The sequence below is a fragment of the Hemiscyllium ocellatum genome, chromosome 16 (assembly GCF_020745735.1).
Source record: "Hemiscyllium ocellatum isolate sHemOce1 chromosome 16, sHemOce1.pat.X.cur, whole genome shotgun sequence".
Lineage (NCBI taxonomy): Eukaryota > Metazoa > Chordata > Chondrichthyes > Orectolobiformes > Hemiscylliidae > Hemiscyllium > Hemiscyllium ocellatum.
The window spans coordinates 25118070-25137850 of NC_083416.1; the positions used below are offsets into that span (position 1 = coordinate 25118070).

At 45.2% G+C, this 19781-nt stretch overlaps 1 protein-coding gene across 1 annotated transcript in view; it reads right to left on the bottom strand.

Annotated features, from left to right (window-relative positions):
- The window catches only part of ccnjl (cyclin J-like), a 74721-nt gene that overhangs the window by 50434 nt on the left and 4506 nt on the right, over positions 1-19781 (bottom strand). Inside the window, exon 2 of the mRNA XM_060836739.1 lies at positions 15677-15887. Within this exon, the coding sequence (XP_060692722.1) occupies positions 15677-15887 (211 nt within the window). The remainder of the gene's footprint in view (positions 1-15676; positions 15888-19781) is intronic.

The window sequence follows — 19781 nt, forward strand, 5'->3', positions numbered from 1 at the left end:
TTAGCAGCCACATATTACAAAAGTTTTGAATGGGAGGTGATCATGGAATCCAATGCAGGAAAGTGAATGATACATTTCCATTCAGAGAGTATGGCAGCCAACTAACATATAATTTTAATGGCAGTTCAAGAACAGAGAACCCTTTAGGGTGTCTGAGTACTTAATAAAGCATACAGAATCTTAGATTTCATACAGAGATACAAAGAATACAAAGGTAAGGAAGTTAAGCTAAATCTTTAAAACAATAATTTGGCACCAACTAGAGGAGTCTGCCAATTCTGGGCACCACACGTTTAGGAAGGCTTTGGGATAGGTTTGGAAGAGATTTTCTAGACTGGTCTTTGACGTAAGAGTTTATAATTGTGTGGGCAGAATGAGGAAATTGGGTTGCTCTCCTCTGAGCAGACAATGAAGAGATTTGCAGAGATGTTTAAAATAATAAAGGATCAAGCTTTGATAAATAATTTGACTTGATTTATGACTGTCACATGCACTGAAATATAGTAAAAAAGATGGTTTTGCCAGAAAAAGGAAGGGAGAAACAGGGAGGGAGAGAGAGAAAGAAAATTCAAAGACTTTGATCTACGCATTGCCTTTGACAAGCCTCAGGGTTTCCTGAAGCATTTCACACCGAATTAAATACTTTTGAAGTGCAATCACTACATCAAGCAGGCAACTTTGCAAAGCAAGGGCCAAACAGACAAGATAACTGGCCTATGGCTAGCGATCATGGTTGCGATTAGTAATTTTTTTTTTAAAAATCCAAAATCTCTTATTTAGTGAAAAAGCAATATCTTTCCACAGTACAAGAAAACAAGTTTTACCTACAAGATTATGTTTAAGGAATTGAAGCAACTGAAGAAACTATATGTTCATCAGCTCTGAAGAATCATCTAGACTTGAAATGTTAGCTTTCTCTTTCTCCATGGATGCTGTCTGACCCACCGTGATCTCCAGGATTTGTTTTCAGTCATGATTCCAGCATCTGCAGTAATTCTACATCTTTGCTTATTTTCAGTTCCTGGATCTAGCCTCTATTATTTAACCTGCCTTAAATGGGAAACACTGCATCCTTCAATACTGGGAAATTCAGCATTTTAAGCAATGTTGGATGAAGACAGTAACCAAGATTGAATACTGACCAGGATAGATGGAGTAATCTTCCTCCTGCCTTCAAAATAATACCAAGGAACTTTTTATGTTAACATGAAGCAGCACACCTAACCTCAGTTCAGAACTCAAAAACCTTCTGAAAAGCTGAATTTTGACTCTTGCTTTCTATCATACGCCTCCTGCAAAACGATTTTCATGTGTACTCAGCTGTTGTGCTTGTTGCACATGAATTACTGCAGTGGTTGGGTTCACACATCAAGGATGTCTATTTGAGTAAGGCACCAATTACCCTCATTATTTGTCATAATCCAGTAAGAGTTGACAACTTCAGGAGAGAAAGGAGGCAAATCAGAGAGGGGTGAACATGTGACAATAAACTGAAAACAACAAATGCTGGAGATTAGATTAGATTAGATTAGACTTACAGTGTGGAAACAGGCCCTTCGGCCCAACAAGTCCACACCGACCCGCCGAAGCGCAACCCACCCATACCCCTACATTTACCCCTTACCTAACACTACGGGCAATGTAGCTTGGCCAATTCACCTGACCCGCACATCTTTGTGACTGTGGGAGGAAACCGGAGCACCCGGAGGAAACCCACACAGACACAGGGAGAAGGTGCAAACTCCACACAGTCAGTCGCCTGAGTCGGGAATTGAACCCGGGTCTACAGGCGCTGTGAGGCAGCAGTGCTAACCACTGTGCCACCGTGCCGCCCAGATCATAATGGGTTAGGCAGTATCCACAGAGAGCACGAGCAAACTCGCTTTTTAAGTTTAGTTGACTCTTCATTAGAGCTCTGCTGAAGAGTCATCTAGACTTGAAACGTTAGCTTGCTCTCTTTGTGGATGCTGCCTGACCTGCAACCACTGCAGTTGTTGTTTTCAGTACAAATCTAGTAATTTGTTCCTACATGTAACAATAAGCACGGTGCTATGATCTTTAAGCAGTAGTCGTTATCAATCTGGAGATAGAAAATCAATTTTCAGAATCACAAGCTATTGCAGACTGGAGAGCTGAAATATTCTTTAAAGCACTGTCATAATCAATTATTTATGAAAACCTCCAGTATTTGCTCACAAAAGCAGGCTAATGACTTCAATTTAAAAAAGATCAGAAGTTCAATATTAGTAATTCATTTAGAGGTTTTCTGCAAAGATATGAAGGGTCAAATTGCTTCTACATCAGTTTTTCATGTACTATCAAGCTGATTATTACTGTGGTAACAACCAAGATTGCGGAGAGTTTGCACCATAATTAGTCCATCACTTCTAAAGAAAAGATTCAAAAAGTGTAAATGAACTTCCTTCAATGTCAGCATGGAGGAAAGCTCTATCCTTCCTCACTTTGTATATTTGAAATCAAGCATTAGGTAGACTGCAGTCTGACTGAACAGCCAAAACCAATTGTGATGGATTGGACAATTGTGACACCCCAGTCCAACACCGGCATCTCCAAATCGTGATTATCCTCTACCTCCAACATTCCATGTCCAATAGATTTTCAACAGGTAATCTTGGTGCTGATTTCAAAGACATCACAGGGAATTTACTGTCAATTAATTCAGGAATGCCCTGCTTATTAGGAAGCAGACCATGCAGATGTGATTTATAACCAGATGCAAGAAATCTTGGAAATGGCTAAATTTTCAGCAATATGGTCACCAAGCACAGGTTTTAGAAAACAAAAGCTGACCATTTCTGAGGAAAGCTCAGATCAACCTCAAAATATTAGCTCCGTTTCCCTCTCCATGGGTGCTGCCAACCTCGTGAGGTTCTCTTTTTGCTTATTCCATTGTAAGGCTGACCATTTCAGCCAGTAAATCCTATGAGCTAGAAAGACTTCTATCCTTCAAATTTCACATTCTAAGGAAAAACAGGAAAGCATGCTAATCATGGAGTCACACAGCAGTCCAATTCATCCAACTACCTTAAACTGATCTAGTCCCATTTGCAAGCATTTGGCCCATCAAACTTTCCCACACATGTACCTATCCAGATGCTTTTTAAACGTTGTAATTGTGGCAACCTCCACCCTTTCCTCTGGCAGTTCGTTCCATACACACACCACCCTCTGCTTGAAAAAGTTGCTCCTCAGGTCCTTTTCATATCTTGCCCCTCTCAACTTAAACCTATGCCCTCTAGTTTTGGACTCTGCAAAAAACACCTTGGCTATTCACCCTATCCATGCCCCTCATAACTTTATAAACCTCTACAAGGTCACCCCTGAGCCTCTCAAGCTCCACGGAAAACAGCCCCAGCCTCACTCTATAGCTCGAACCCTCCAATCCCAGTAACATCCTTGTAAATCTCTTTCCTACAGAAGGGTGACCAAAATTGTATGCAGTATTCTAAAAGTGGCCTCACCAATGTCCTGAAGAGCTTCAACATAGCATCCCAACTTCTATATTCTATATCCTGACAAATGAAGGCAAGTGTGACAAATGCCTTCTTCATCACCCTGTCTATTTGCAACTCTACTTTCAAGGAACTATGTACCTGCATCCCTAGGTCTCTATGTTCATCGACACTCCCCAGGGTCCTACCATTAACTGTTTAAGTCCTGCACTGGCTTGCCTTACCAAAATGCAGCACCTCACATGTATCTAAATTAAACTCCATCTGCCACTCCTTAGCCCATTGGCCCACCTGATTAAGGTCCTGTTGTTCTCTGAGATAACCTTCTTCACTGTCCACTACAACATCAATTCTGGTGCATCTGCAAACTTACTAACCATTCCTCCTATATTCACATCCAAATGAATGAAAGCAATGGATCCAGCACTGAGCCTTGCAGCACACCACTGATCACAGGCCTCCACAGTCATAGAGGTAGAGATGTACAGCATGGAAACAGATCCTTCGCTCCAACTCATCCATGCCAACTAGATATCCTAATCTAATCCCATTTGCCAGTACTTGGCTCATATCCCACTCTTCCTATTCATATACCCATCCAGATGCCTTTTAAATGCTGTAATTGCACCAGCCTCCTTTATTTCCTATGGCAGCCCATTCCATACATGCATCACCTTCTGCGTGAAAAAGTTGCCTCTTAGGTCCCTTTTATTTCTTTCCGCTCTCACCCTAAACCTATGCCTTCTACTTCTGTGGTCGTAAAAGAGGAAAAGAGAAAGAAGTATGAAGAAGAACGTGCTATGCGTCATCTCTGACAACAATTTAGGTTTGTGTTGTGTTTCAAGAGAATTATAAGATGACAGGGAACAAATTGGAGACACATATAGAAGTGATGAAGAATTTGCAACAGCAACAGTATGTGATGGATGACAGTTATAGGAAGGGGGAGGGGGTTGGGGGGGGGGGTAGGAAGTCTCAGATACAGTCACATAGATGGGTTAACTCCAGGAAGGGTAAGAGAGGTAGGCAGCTAGTGCAGGAGTCTTTTGTGGATATACCCACTTCAAACAGATATGCTGTTTTGGAAAATGTAGGGGGTGATGGATTCGCAGGGGAATGTAACATGAACAGCCAAGTTTCTGGTATTGAGACTGGCTCTAATGCAACGATGGGTGCATTGGCTTCCAAGAGATCAATTGTGTTAGGGAATTCTGTAGTCAGAGGTACAGACAAAAGTTTCTGTGGCCAGCAGAGAAAAAGCAGAATGGTCTGTTGTTTCCCTAGTGCTAGGATCAAGGATGTCTCAGAGAGGGTGCAGAATGTTCTCACGGGGGAGAGGGGCCAGCAGGAGGTCATTGTCCACATTGGAACCAACGACATTGGAAGGGAGATTCTGAAGGGAGATTACAGAGAGTTTGGCAGAAATTTAAAAAGGAGGTACTCAAGGGTAGTAATATCTGCATTACTCCCAGTGCTATGAGCTAGTGTGGGCAGGAATAGGAGGATAGAGCAGGTGAATGCATGACTGAGGAGATGGTGTATGAGAGAAGGATTCACATTTTTGGATCATTGGAATCTCTTTTGGGGTAGAAGTGACCTGTACAAGAAGGACGGATTGCACCTAAATTGGAAGGGGACTAATATACTGGCAGGGAAATTTGCTAGAACTGCTTGGGAGGATTTAAACTAGTAAGGTGGGGGCGGTGGGACCCAGGGAGATAGTGAGGAAAGACATCGATCTGAGACGGGTACAGCTGAGAACAGAAGTGAGTCAAACAGTCAGGGCAGGCAGGAACAAGGGAGGACTAATAAATTAAACTGCATTTATTTCAATGCAAGGGGCCTAGCAACGAAAGCAGATGAACTCAGGGCATGGTTAGCAACATGGGACTGGGATATCATAGCAATTACGGAAATGTGGCTCAGGGATGGGCAGGACTGGCAGCTTAATGTTCCAGGATACAAATGCTACAGGAAGGATAGAAAGGAAGGCAAGAGAGGAGAGGGAGTGGCATTTTTGATAAGGGATAGCATTACAGCTGTGCTGAGGGAGGATATTCCTGGAAATACATCTAGGGAAGTTACTTGGGTGGAACTGAGAAATAAGAAAGGGATGATCACTTTATTGGGACTGTATTATAGACCTGGAAAAAGTGAGGACTGCAGATACTGGAGATCAGAGCTGAAAATGTGTTGCTGGAAAAGCACAGCAGGTCAGGCAGCATTCAAGGAGAAGGGCTCATGCCCAAAACGTCGATTCTCCTGTTCCTTGGATGCTGCCAGACCTGCTGCGCTTTTCCAGCAACACATTTTCAGCTCTGTATTATAGACCTCCCAATAGTCAGAGGGAAATTGAGAAACAAACTTGCAAGGAGATCTCAGCTATCTGTAAGAATAATAGGGTAGTTATGGTAGGGGATTTTAACTTTCCAAACATCGACTGGGACTGCCATAGTGTTAAAGGTTTAGATGGAGAGGAATTTCTTAATTGTGTACAAGACAATTTTCTGATTCAGTATGTGGATGTACCTACTAGAGAAGGTGCAAAACTTGACCTACTCTTGGGAAATAAGGCAGGGCAGGTGACTGAGTGTCAGTGGGGGAGCACTTTAGGGCCAGCGACTATAATTCTATTTGTTTTAAAATAGTGATGGAAAAGGATAGACCAGATCTAAAAGTTGAAATTCTAAATTGGAGAAAGGCCAATTTTGATGGTATTAGGCAAGAACTTTTGAAAGCTGATTTAATGCAGATGTTCGCAGGTAAAGGAACGGCTGGAAAATGGGAAGCCTTCAGAAATGAGATAACTAGAATCCAAAGAAAGTATATTCCTGTCAGAGTGAAGGCTGGTAGGTATAGGGAATGCTGGATGACTAAAGAAATTGAGGGTTTGGTTAAGAAAAAGAAGGAAGCATATGTCAGGTATAGACAGGAGAGATTAAGTGAATCCTTAGAAGAGTATAAAGAAAGTAGGAGTATACTTAAGAGGGAAATCAGGAGGGCAAAACGAGGACATGAGATAGCTTTGGCAAATAGAATTAAGGAGAATCCAAAGGGTTTTTATAAAAATATTAAGGACAAAAGCGTAACTAGGGAGAGAATAGGGCCCCTCAAAGATCAGCAAGGCAGCCTGTGTGTGGAGCCTCAGAAAATGGGGGAGATACTAATGAGTATTTTGCATCAGTAGTTACTGTGGAAAAAGATATGGAAGATTTAGGCTGTAGGGAAACAGATGGTGACATCTTGAAAAATGTTCAGATTATAGAGGGGAAAGTGCTGGATGTCTTGAAACGGTTAAAGGTGGATAAATCCCCAGGACCTGATCAGGTGTACCCGTGAACTCTGTGGGAAGCTAGAGAAGTGATAGCTGGGCCTCTTGCTGAGATATTTGTATCATCAATAGTCACAGGTGAGGTGCTGGAAGACTGGAGGTTGGCTAACGTGGTGCCACTGTTTAAGAAGGGCGGTAAAGACAAGCCAGGGAATTATAGACCGGTGACCCTGACCTCGGTGGTGGTCAAGTTGTTGGAGGGAATCCTGAGGGACAGGATGTACATGTATTTGGAAAGGCAAGGACTGATTCTGGATGGTCAATATGGCTTTGTGCGTGGGAAATCATGTCTCACAAACTTGAGTTTTTTAAAGAACTATAGGGAGAACTAGCCATTTGGATACAGAACTGGCTCAAAAGGTAGAAGACAGAGGGTGGTGGTGGAGGGCTGCTTTTCAAATTGGAGGCCTGAGACCAGTGGAGTGCCACAAGGATCTATGCTGGGCCCTTTACTTTTTGTCATTTACATAAATGACTTGGATGCAAGCATAAGAGGTACAGTTTGTAAGTTTGCAGATGACATCAAAATTAGAGGTGGAGTGGACAGCGAAGAGGGTTACCTTAGATTACAACAGGATCTGGACCAGCTTGGCCAATGTGCTGACAAGTGGCAGATGGAGTTTAATTCAGATAAGTGTGAGGTGCTGCATTTTGGGAAAGCAAATCTTAGCAGGACTTATACACTTAATAGTAAGGTCCTGGGGAGTGTTGCTGAACAAAGAGACCTTGGAGTGCAGGTTCATATCTCCTTGAAAGTGGAGCTGCAGGTAGATAGGATAGTGAAGAAGGCATTTGTTATGCTATGCTTTATTGGTCAGAGTATTGAGTACAGGAGTTGGGAGGTCATGTTGTGGCTGTACAGGACATTGGTTAGGCCACTGTTGGAATATTGCATGCAATTCTGGTCTCCTTCCTATCAGAAAGATGTTGTGAAACTTGAAAGGGTTCAGAAAAGATCTACAAGGATGTTGCCACGGTTGGTGGATCTGAGCTACAGGGAGAGGCTGAACAGGCTGGGGCTGTTTTCCCTGGAGGGTCGGAGGCTGAGGGGTGACCTTATAGAGGCTTACAAAATTATGAGGGGCATGGATAGGATAAATAGACAAAGTCTTTTCCCTGGAGTCGGAGAGTCCAGAACTAGAGGGCATAGGTTTAGGGTGAGAGGGGAAAGATATAAAAGAGAGCTCAGGGGAACTTTTTCACGCAGAGGGTGGTACGCGTATAGAATGAGCTGCCAGAGGATGTGGTGGAAGCTGGTATAATTGCAACATTTAAGAGGCATTTGGATGGGTATATGAATAGGAAGAGTTTGGAGGGATATGGGCTGGGTGCTGGCAGGTGGGACTAGATTGGGTTGGGATATCTGGTCGGCATGGACAAGTTGGACTGAAGAGTCTGTTTCCATGCTGTACATCTCTATAACTCTAAGTGGAAATACTGCAAAATCATAGAACTGAAACAATGCAAGAGGTGGCCATTTAGTCCAGTATGAATGCAGTGGCTCTTTTAAATAAGAACCTTGGTGTAATTCTGCTTTTCCATATAATCCTGCATTTCCTTTTCAAATAACCATCTAATTCCCTTTTGAATGCCTGTTTCCACCATACTGTCAGGCCTAAACCAATCAGTGTGGAGAAAAGCCCTTCCTCCCAACACTTTTGCTTAATTTCTTAAATCTGTGCCCTCACATTTTCGATCCTTTAAGTGTGGGAAAAACTTCTCTTACATAGTCAAGATCATCCATGACTTTTGAATACATCTACTGGATGTGCTCTGAAAGCTAATGTTTTCAAATAATCCCATTGGACTATAACTTGGTGTCATGTGATTTTTTTTGGGCCTAGACCCTGAGTCTTAGTTTTCCCAAGGAAATCACTCTCAACTTCTTCCATCCATCCTTATAACAGACTCCTCATTGCTATTCATTCACGGGATATGGATGTTGCTGGTTGGGCCAGCATTTATCGCTCATTCTTGATTGCTCTGGAGAAGGGAGCCCGCTCCCTTCCTAGAACCACTGCAGTCCTTATGGTATACCATACTGCTATTAGGGAGGGACTTCAAAAGCGAAGGAACGGAAGCATAAATCCAAGTCAAGATGATACAGAAGAGCCTCGATTATCCAAATGAGATGGGTGGGGGATATTTTTTTCGGATAACAGTGTTCGGATAACAGATAGCGTTTTTACGGGACAAGATCTTGTTCTGATAATCCGAAATTCTGAGAACTGATGTCCAGATAACAGAGGTTGCTCAGTTATGGCTTAGAGAGGAACTTGCAGGTGGTGGCATTTGCAAATATCTGTTGCACTTGTCCTTGTTCTCCTAGATGGCAGGTTTGAAAGATGCTGTCAGAGGACCCTTAGTGTATTACTGCACTGCATCTCGCAGATGATGTACACTTCTGCAACCGTGCAATGGCAGAGGAAATTAATGCTGAAGGAGGCAGATGGACTGCCAATCAAACAGGCTGCATTGTTTTGGACAGTCAAGCTTCTTGAGTGTTTTTGGAATCACATTTATGTTGGCAAGTGCAGAATATTTCCTAACATTCCTGACCTGTGTCTTATAAATGTTGACCAGGCATTGAGAAGAATGGAGAGTTACTTGCTGCAGAATTCCCGGCCCCTGATTTCTTCATTCCTGGAACCATTTCCATAAACACTTTTGTTTTTGTCTTTAAATCAACCCCCACTCCACATTTTGCCAGCCTTTACAATCTGTATAGCAATACACGACTTTGAGAATCCCTTTTACGTTAGCTTCATACTCCATGTTTCATATGAACTAAAGCTTGATGTTCAGAGAGGTGGGTTTTCAAGAAGTACCTTAAAAGGAGGAGAGGATAGGGAGGAAATTTCAGAGATTAGGTCCTAGACTACAGAAGCACAAAAATCAGCTTAGAGTAATTAAGTTTGTGGATGCTCACCAAGTAGAATTGGAGCAGTGCAGATAACAGAAGGTTATGGGGTTAGAAGGAATCACAGAGGGGCGTGGGGGATAGACAATGGGAATTTGAAAATAGGGATGAAAATTTTAAGACAGCTTCCCATAACACAAATGCAGAATTATTGAATACTGCACCATACTTCCTCCCACAATTTAGGACAGCTATACTCTTAGCAAGTTTTCAGAAGATTTGTAGCTCAGGCTGAGGTTCTGGATCTAAGTTTGCTTGCTGAGCTGGAAGGATTGTTTTCAGATGCTTCGTCACCATACTTGGTATCATCACTGAGCCTCCGGATTACGCACTGGTGATATGGCACACTTATAATGTGTGTGTTTAGGCTTCCTTGGGTTGGTGATGCCATTTCTTGTGATGTCATTTCTTGTTCTTTTTCTCAGAGTGTGGTAAATGGGATCCTAGTCAATGTGTTTGTTGCGAAGAGTTCCAGTTGGATGCCATGCTTCTCGGAATTCTTGTGCATGTCCCTGTTTGGCCTGTCCTGGGATGGATGTGTTGTTTCAGTTGAAGTGGTGACCTTCCTCATCTGTATATACAGATACTAGTGAGAGTGGGTCATGTCTTTTTGTGGTTAGTTGATGTTCATGTATCCTGGTGGCTAGCTTTTTGCCTGTTTGTTTAATGTGGTGTTTGTTACAGTCTTTGCACGGTATTTTGTAAATGGCATTAGTTTTGCTTGTTGTTTGTATAGGGTCTTTCAAGTTCATTAGTTGCTGTTTTAGTGTGTTGGTGGGTTTGTGGGCTACCATGATGCCAAGAGATCGAAATAGTCTGGCAGTCATTTCCAATAAATAAGAAGCAGGCCATATCACCAGTGCTTCACCAGAGGCTCTCTAATGATGTTATGTTGTATGGTGACAAGGCATCTGAAAACAAACCTTCCAACTCAGCAAGCAAACATACCATGCTAAATAAGACAGAAAGAACAACTTAAAAGGCATTACTTTGAATAGATTTAATTAACTCCTTGGCAGCCAACACTATCACAACTACTGGAGTTAAAGGTACAAATAGCACTGCTTACCAGCTTAGGCTGAAACTAAGGATATCATAAAATAATGCTTTAATTTATTCAATCGATCACAAGAAAGAAAGATGCGGTGATAATCAGTTTGCATAATTTTAACAAAATCTTATTCCCAACAAGGATGAACTTCAACCCTTACTTTTTGATTTATTCCTAGTGAGATGGAAAACAATTAAACCTATGCTTTAGCAAGACATCCTACAAAATAAATCCAGAAGTGAGCTTGAGAAAATTAAGTGCTAGGTTGTAAATAAAATGGTGGAGCAGAGCTAGCCTGGAGTCAGGGAAAGGGTTGGCCCACTCAAGGACAAAGGAGAGAATCCATGGAAGAGTCAGAAGGGGTAGGTGAGGTCCTAAATGAATGTTTGTCTTGATATTTACCAAAAAGAAGAAATTCATGGAGAATGATCTCAGAGAAGGAAATGTATAATTTATAAACTAAGTTATTCTTAAAAAGGAAGAGGTGTTGTGTATCTTACAAAGTATTAAGGTAGCTAAGACCCTGGGCCCTGATAGGATCTGTCTCAGAATATTGAGGGAGGCAAGAGAGCAAATTGTTGAAGTATTAACAAACATCTTTGTACCCTCTTTGGGCAAATACTCTTGACTCCTTGGCATCATGGCAGCCCACAAACCTACCAACACACTGAAACAGCTCCTGATGAACCTAAAGGATCATGTACCAACAACCAACAAAATAAATGTCATTTATAAAATACCTTACAAGGACTGTTACAAACACATCAGACAGATAGGCAGAAAACTAGCCAACAGGATACACAAACTCCAAAAGGCATAACCCACTGTCATTAGTATCCTTACATACAGACAAAGAAGGACACCACTTCAAATGGGACAACACATCCATCCCAACTTCAAATGGGACAACACATCCATCCCAGGACAGGCTAAACAGAGATACGAACAGGAATTCCTAGAGGCCTGGCATTCAAACCAAGATTCCATCAACATCGATTTAACCCCATTTCCCAATCTCTGAGAAAAACAACAGAAATGATATCACCCACCTTAACAGACCAAGACACGAACAGAAAGCGGGTCAGAACACCAGCGCTGACTGATGTTACCTAGCATGGTGGCGGAACATCTGAGAGCAAACCTGCCAGCTCAGCGAGCAAACTTACAACCAGATAGACAAGTTATTCTGCAACTTTACAGATCTTTAGTTAGGCCACACTTGGAATATGGTGTACAGTTCTGGTCACCACACTACCAGAATGATGTGGATGCTTTGGAAAGGATGCAGCAAAGGTATGGGGAATTTTAGCAATGAGAGGGGTTAGATAGACTGAATTTGTTTTTGCTGTAGTGCAGACGGTTAAGGGGGCAATCTGACAGAAGTTTACAAAATTGTGAATGGCATGGCTAGTATGGAAAGTATGAAGTTTTTTCCCAGGGTGGAGAGATCAATTACTAGGGGACACAGGTTCAAGATGCATGTGTGTGTGTGTGTGTGTGTGTGTGTGTGTGTGTGTGTGTGTGTGTGTGTGTGGAGGGGCAGAGTTTAAGTGATATGTAAGACACATTTTTCACACGAAGATTGGTGAGTGCCTGGAATGCATTGGCAGAGATGGTGGAAGGACACAACAGCATTCAAGAAACATCTAGACAATTACATGAATAGGAAAGGAACAGAGATATAGATCCTGTAAGTGAAGGCAGTTTTAGGATGGAAGGGCAAAATGTGCCGGCGCAGGCTTGGAAAGTCAAAAGGTCTGTTCTTGCGCTGTACTGTTCTTTGTTCTAACTAATGGCCGACTAAACTTCTTACTAAGTCTTTACTTGTATTCAGCAGAAAAAAAGTAAATGTTGGGTAGTTTAAACAAATCAGATAGTTCATTCATAAACTGAGACTACATACAAAATATTAGACTTTCACTGCATCCCAAATATTTCTGTACTTTTTGCTTTCAGGCAATATAAAATCACAATAACATAAGCAGTAATAACTGTTTGCAAAGTACTCCTCCACTCTCTCCCTCCCTCCTTACCCTTGCTGTGCTTGATAACTGAAAAAAAAACTGAAGGTCACTGAAAGAGAAATCCATAAACCAACAAGATTTAAAGCAAAAACAGAAAATACAAGTAACACATTGCAAGTCACGCAAAAGCTGGAGAAGAAGCAAGAAGTGCGATATTTTGTACACAAAGTTACCATCCAAGTTGATAGGGTTGTTAAGACAACGTGTGGTGTTTTGGCTTTCACTAACAGGCGGATTGAGTTTAAGAGCCGCAAGCTTTTGCTGCAGCTCAAGAATAATCCAGGTTAGACCACACTTGGAATATTGTGTCCAGTTCTGGTCGCCTCATTATAGGAAAGATGTGGATGCTTCAGTAAGGGTGCAGAGGAGATTTACCAGGATGCTGTCTGGATCGGACAGCATGTCTTATGAAGACAGGTTGTAAGAGCTAAGGCTTTTCACACCAGAGAGGAGGAGGAAGAGAGGTGGCTTGGTAGAGGCGTACAAGGTAATGAGAGGCACAGATAGAGTAGATAGCCGGAGACTTCTCCCCAGGGCAGAAAAGCTGTAACAAGGGGTCTTCATTTTAAGGTGTTTGGAGGAAGTATAGGGGCAATGTCAGAGGTAGGTTCTTTACGCAGAGAGTGGTGGATGTGTGGAATGCACTGCCAGCAGTGGTAGTAGAGTCAGAAACATTAGGGCCATTTAAGTGACTACATGGACAGCAGTAAATTGAGGGGTGTGTAGATTAGATTAATCTTAGATTAAGATAAATGCTTGGCACAACATTGCGGGCCAAGGGCCTATACTGTGCTGTACTATTTCTACGTTCTATTTCAGCTGGACATAACAGTCATTACACCAGAAGCAGAAAGGAAAATTTATAATTCCTTCAAAATTTATGTGGAACCTGCAATTGTTTGAGAATGCTTGAAACAAATTTTTGATGGCTTGCATCTAATTAAAAAGGGATTAAAATCTTTGAATAATATGAACTACAGCCTGTAAAATTTGGCAACCCTTGACCTGGAAATAGTACTAACAGGCAGTGAACAAAGTCGTCATGTGGCAGGCAGACATAAAGGTGAACTGGAGTGGGAAGGCAATGAATTCTCAGATATAGATACAATGAAAATGCAGGCAAAGACAATGACAAACAGATAAATATTGTGAACAAAGGTAAATCAATCCCAGGAAGAGGTCAGTCTTCCTGTTGGCAGAAAAATTGAGAATTTTTGGAGATGCTGCACAAGCAATCAAGTCCCAAAACCTGCAAAGCTGCATGAAAACTTTAGAGGAACTTTAGAGGATTTCTAAAGGAACTCTAGAAATCCAGTCTCTCATTACTAAAGACACAGATTGGTGCCTTGCTGATGATAGTCTGGTAACTGAAACTGAAAGGTGTTGTTGGCTCAGACTCCCAATCTACCCTGTGCGAAGCAAATTATGGAACCGGGTAACCAGCTAGTATCACGTTTGTCTCAGGAGCAATGTGAATGCTTGCTTTTGTGTATAAACCTATTTATGATTGTCAGGACCTTCATATGATAACAGACCAAAGTTCAAAATATAAATGGACAGCTTGAGGCTTTATACTGATACCCATAACAGGACAGTGCCTTAATCAAAGAAGGGAGAAGCTACACATGGACATTAATCACTGTACCAGTAAGGTTTCAAAGGACACAAGTGAAATACTATTGTCATTAATCAGCAGTAAAGACTTTGTTTGTTTTCACAAATGGAATTATATGATTAAGTTACAATGCAAGTCTATTCTGATGTGTCGATTTGAAGATTTCACAAACAATGAACTCTTAGTATAACCTTGAAAGTCAAGACCTCAACAGACTCCAACACGTAAATTCAGTGCAATTTTAAATCTGGTTTCTAAAGTGCTCAAGGCATCACCTAGCCTTAATTAAAGTGTTTGGAGTAAAAGATAAAGAATCTTCCCCCTGAGCCAGAAGGCCAGAGTTCAAGTCCCACCTGCTTCAGAGGTTTGTTCCAACACCTCACAACAGGTTGATAAGACATATCTAAAAAGAGTCTACCTATAGGGCACTTGGTGTGGAGTGGTAGTGTGCCTACCCTGAACAAGGAGGCCCAGGTTCAAGTCCCACCTGCTCCCGAAGTGTCTGGGCAATCTGATTCCTTCAGCCCTCTCTAAACATGTTGTTTTTAAATTATAAAGAAAGCATTGCTGCCATCTATGCATTCAAGCCTATGTAAACCCCTCTGCTAAACAGGGCAGTTTTAGATTGCAACCAGATCCTACCAGGATCGAGCAATATATTTAAAACTACAAGTACTGGTCTAGCTGGTCTCACAGTATAGATACATCCCAGATCATGCGAGGGCTGGATACAGTAGCGCTTTGCAACAGGTTTTAAAAACTTGTTGACGAAGCAAAGCCACGTAAGAACATGGCTACTTCCACCTGAAGATTATGATCCCTGAACAGGAGTGGTATTTGGATAAAGCAGTCACAATACCATACAGCAAAAAAGTTGAGTAATTTTGAAATAAGAAAAAGCATTTGGTAAACCCTGGCTTTCACAGACCAGAATAACATTTTACACAACAAAGACACAGAATCAATCATTACTTTCTATATGTAAAATACTTAAAATATTTAGTTGCCTTCACTGTCTTTAGAATGAGACATGCTTCAAAATCACACATCCCTTTGAACATTGGTTAAAATTCAGGCAAGCATAAAAACAAAATGGGAACAATGCACTTTGTTACATTTGAACTAACAAACAGAGTAAATCTAAAATTTGTAAATGGATCACATTAATAAAAGTTTAAAAGCAATGGCAAAATCATATTTGTTATAGCTACCATTCACACATTAAAATGTACAAAGACCCATTACTAGTAATTAATACTTACTAGCTAAAAGGAGGCAGGAAAGAGCGATGACGTACAGCTGTTTTGCTCCAACATCGTAGTGATCCATGAAGAGGTCTAGTAAGTAAACAGCAAGATGACGTGCTGTAGGGCAAAGCTGGTAGCGATTACTCAGGATGGCAAGGAGGTCAGCAAAATAGCGGCGCAAGCCAATCTGTGGTGAATGAGCCTTGTAGACAGGCAGCTTCAGTTCCTATACAAAAGAGAACAGTAAAGAAAGGCAGCGTCAAGAGTGTATCTTGACAGAAAGGATACGTAGAGCCTCGCTTGCCACCTGCTAGTCGGGTCTGGCTGCAGAGTAACAAAAGCACATTCTCTTTTAACCTAAACAGAACAGTTGTTGGAATAGGATTAATGCCAGGAAAAAATGCAAACACAGGACATGATTGGGAGGTGTGTAGTTGTGGAAACCACAACATAAAAACAATGTACAAAGCTAAAGCACAGTGCAAAGCCATGCTTCAGAAACCTCCAGGCTTTTCAAAGCCCATGGCATGTAATGTTTCTTGTACTGCTGCCGACTGGGTTTGGTGAATTCAGAACTTTGTTACAGGTGAACTTCATTATGACAAATTAACAGCCACCTTTCAGACTTCAGGAGGTATGGGATACAGGGAGTTTTGGCTGTCTGGATTCAGAAATGGTTGGCTGACAAAAGGCAGAGAGTGGTTGTAGATGGAAAGTATTCTGCCTGGAGGTCAATGGTGAGCGGTGTCCCAAAGGGCTCTGTTCTTGGGTCTGTGCTCTTTCTAGTTTTAATAATTGACTTGGATAAGGAGGTTGAGGGGTGGGTTCGTAAATTTGCTGATGACACAAAGGTTGGAGGTGCCATGGATAGTATCGAGGGCCACTGCAGGCTGCAGCGCGACATAGACAGGATGTAGAGCTGGGCTGAGAAATGGCAGATGGAGTTCAATCTAGATAAATGCGAAGTGATGCATTTTGGAAAGTTAAACTTGAATGCTGAATATAGGATTAAAGACAGGATTCTTGGCAGTGCGAAGGAAGAGAGGAATCTTGGTGTTCAAGTGCATAGATCCCTCAAAGTTGTCACTCAAGCGGATACGGTTGCTAAGAATACACATGGTGTTCATTAATGGGGGATTGAGTTTAAGAATCGCGAAGTTTTTCTGCAGCTCTACAAGACCCTGGTGAGACCACACTTGGAATATTGTGTCCAGTTCTGGTCGCCCTGTTGTAGGAAATGTACGGACGCTTTGGAAAGAATGCAAAGAAGGTTTACCAGGATGCTGCCTCTACTGGAAGGTTTGCCTTACAAAGAGAGGTTGACTAAGCTCAGACTTTTCACGCTGGACAGAAGGAAGAGAGGTGACCTGATTGAGATGTACAAGGTAACGAGAGGCATGGATAGAGTTAATAACCAGAGACTTTTCCCCAGAGCAGGATTGACTGGCACAAGGGGTCATAGTTTTAAGATATTAGGATAAATGTATAGAGAAGGTGCCACAATTAATGCAGAGAGTTGGGATTGCATGGAATGTATTGTCAGCAGAGGTGGAGAAAGCAGAGTCATTAGGAATATTTAATCGACTGCTGGACACGCACGTGGAATAATCCTCAGCTCAACATCGTGGGCCGAAGGACCAACTTTGTGGTTACTTTTCTATGTTCTATGTTCAAACTTGTAGTATTTGTCCAACTTGAGGTCACCTAATATGATGGAAATACAAATTCCAAGAAAAGAAAATGATATTTGCCATTTGAATTCCTTTCAATTGCCTTTCAAGACCTATAGAATTACTGCATCAATGTAGAACTCCTGGCGATGAAAGGAACACTTACAACGTACTTGTTGTTTGAACATCTAAATATAGTTCATTTTTCCGATTACATTCAAAACCAAACAGAAGTCTTAAAAATACCCAGCAATAGAAAATTTCTCAACACAAAAACCTTGAAATTACAAACACAGTTACATCACAGATTTTAAAATAGATGCAACATTACCTTTAAAGATATGTTTTATTTAGTCAGAAACTGAACTGAAACGTTGAGAGTATTTCAAGAAATTTTAAAAAAGCGTATTCTTACGCACCTGCAATACAGACAAGTTAGAAATGACTTGGAAATATGAAAAACATCGTAATCTGTCCATTAAAGTTACAAAAGAGGAAATAAGAGAGGAGTGGGGCGATCAGTGGGTGGGCGAGAGCCGCCGGTGGGAGGGGTGGGCGAGAGCCGCTGGTGGGAGGGGGGGGCGGGCGGGTGGGCGACAGCCGCCGGTGGGAGGGGTGGGCGACAGCCGCCGGTGGGAGGGGTGGGCGGGAGGGCGACGGCCGCCGGTGGGAGGGGTGGGCGGGAGGGCGACGGCCGCCGGTGGGAGGGGTGGGCGGGAGGGCGACGGCCGCCGGTGGGAGGGGTGGGCGGGAGGGCGACGGCCGCCGGTGGGAGGGGTGGGCGGGAGGGCGACAGCCGCCGGCGGGAGGGGTGGGCGGGAGGGTGGGTGACAACCGCCGGTGGGAGGGGTGGGCGACAGCCGCCGGTGGGAGGGGTGGGTGGGTGACAACCGCCGGTGGGAGGGAGAGTTGGGTGACAGCCGGCAGTGGGAGGGGTGGGTGGGTGACAGCCGCCGGTGGGAGGGGTGGGTGGGTGGGTGACAGCCGCCGGTGGGAGGGGTGGGTGGGAGGGTGACAGCCGCCGGTGGGAGGGGTGGGTGGGAGGGCGACAGCCGCCGGCGGGAGGGGTGGGTGGGAGGGTGGGTGACAGCCGCCGGTGGGAGGGGTGGGCGACAGCCGCCGGTGGGAGGGGTGGGTGGGTGACAACCGCCGGTGAGAGGGAGAGTTGGGTGACAGCCGGCAGTGGGAGGAGTGGGTGGGTGACAGCCGCCGGTGGGAGGGGTGGGCGGGAGGGTGACAGCCGCCGGTGGGAGGGGTGGGCGGGAGGGCGACAGCCGCCGGTGGGAGGGGTGGGCGGGAGGGCGACAGCCGCCGGTGGGAGGGGTGGGCGGGAGGGCGACAGCCGCCGGTGGGAGGGGTGGGCGGGCGGAGCGGTGGGTGGGCGACAGCCGCCGGTGGGAGGGGTGGGCGGGCGGAGCGGTAGGTGGGCGAAAGCCGCCGGTGGGAGGGGTTGGTGGGCGGGGTGGGCGACAGCCGCCGGTGGGAGGGGTGGGCGGGTGGGCGACAGCCGCCGGTGGGAGGGGTGGGCGACAGCCGCCGGTGGGAGGGGTGGGCGGGAGGGCGACAGCCGCCGGTGGGAGGGGTGGGGGGGGAGGGTGGGGAGGCGGGGGGGGTGGCCGCCGGTGGGAGGCGGGGGGGGTGGCCGCCGGCCGCCGGTGGGAGGCAGGGCGGGTGGCCGCCGGCCGCCGGTGGGAGGCAGGGGGGTTGGCCGCCGGCCGCCGGTGGGAGGGGTGGGTGGGTGGGTGGGCGACAGCCGCCGGTGGGAGGGAGGATTGGGCGACAGCCGACGGTGGGAGGGAGGATTGGGCGACAGCCGCCGGTGGGAGGGAGGATTGGGCGACAGCCGCCGGTGGGAGGGAGAATTGGGCGACAGCCGCCGGAGGGAGGGAGGATTGGGCGACAGCCGCCGGTGGGAGGTAGGATTGGGCGACAGCCGCCGGTGGGAGGGGTGGGGTGGGTGACAGCCGGTGGTGAGTGGGAGGGCGACAGCCGCCGGTGGGAGGGGTGGGGTGGGTGACAGCCGGTGGTGAGTGGGAGGGCGACAACCGCCGGTGGGAGGGGTGGTTGGGTGGGGTGAGTGGGCGACAGACGCCGGTAGGAGGGATGGTGGGTGGGGTGAGTGGGCGACAGCCGCCGGTGGGAGGGGTGGGTGGGTGGGTGGGCGACAGCCGCCGGTGGGAGGGGTGGGTGGGTGGGAGGGGTGGGTGACAGCCGCCGGTGGGAGGGGTGGGTGGGCGACAGCCGCCGGTGGGAGGGGTGGGTGGGTGGGTGGGCGACAGCCGCCGGTGGGAGGGGTGGGTGGGTGGGTGGGCGACAGCCGCCGGAGGGAGGGGTGGGTGGGTGGGCGGGCGGGCGGGTGGGCGACAGCCGCCGGTGGGAGGGGTGGGCGGGAGGGCGACAGCCGCCGGTGGGAGGGGTGGGCGGGAGGGCGACAGCCGCCGGTGGGAGGG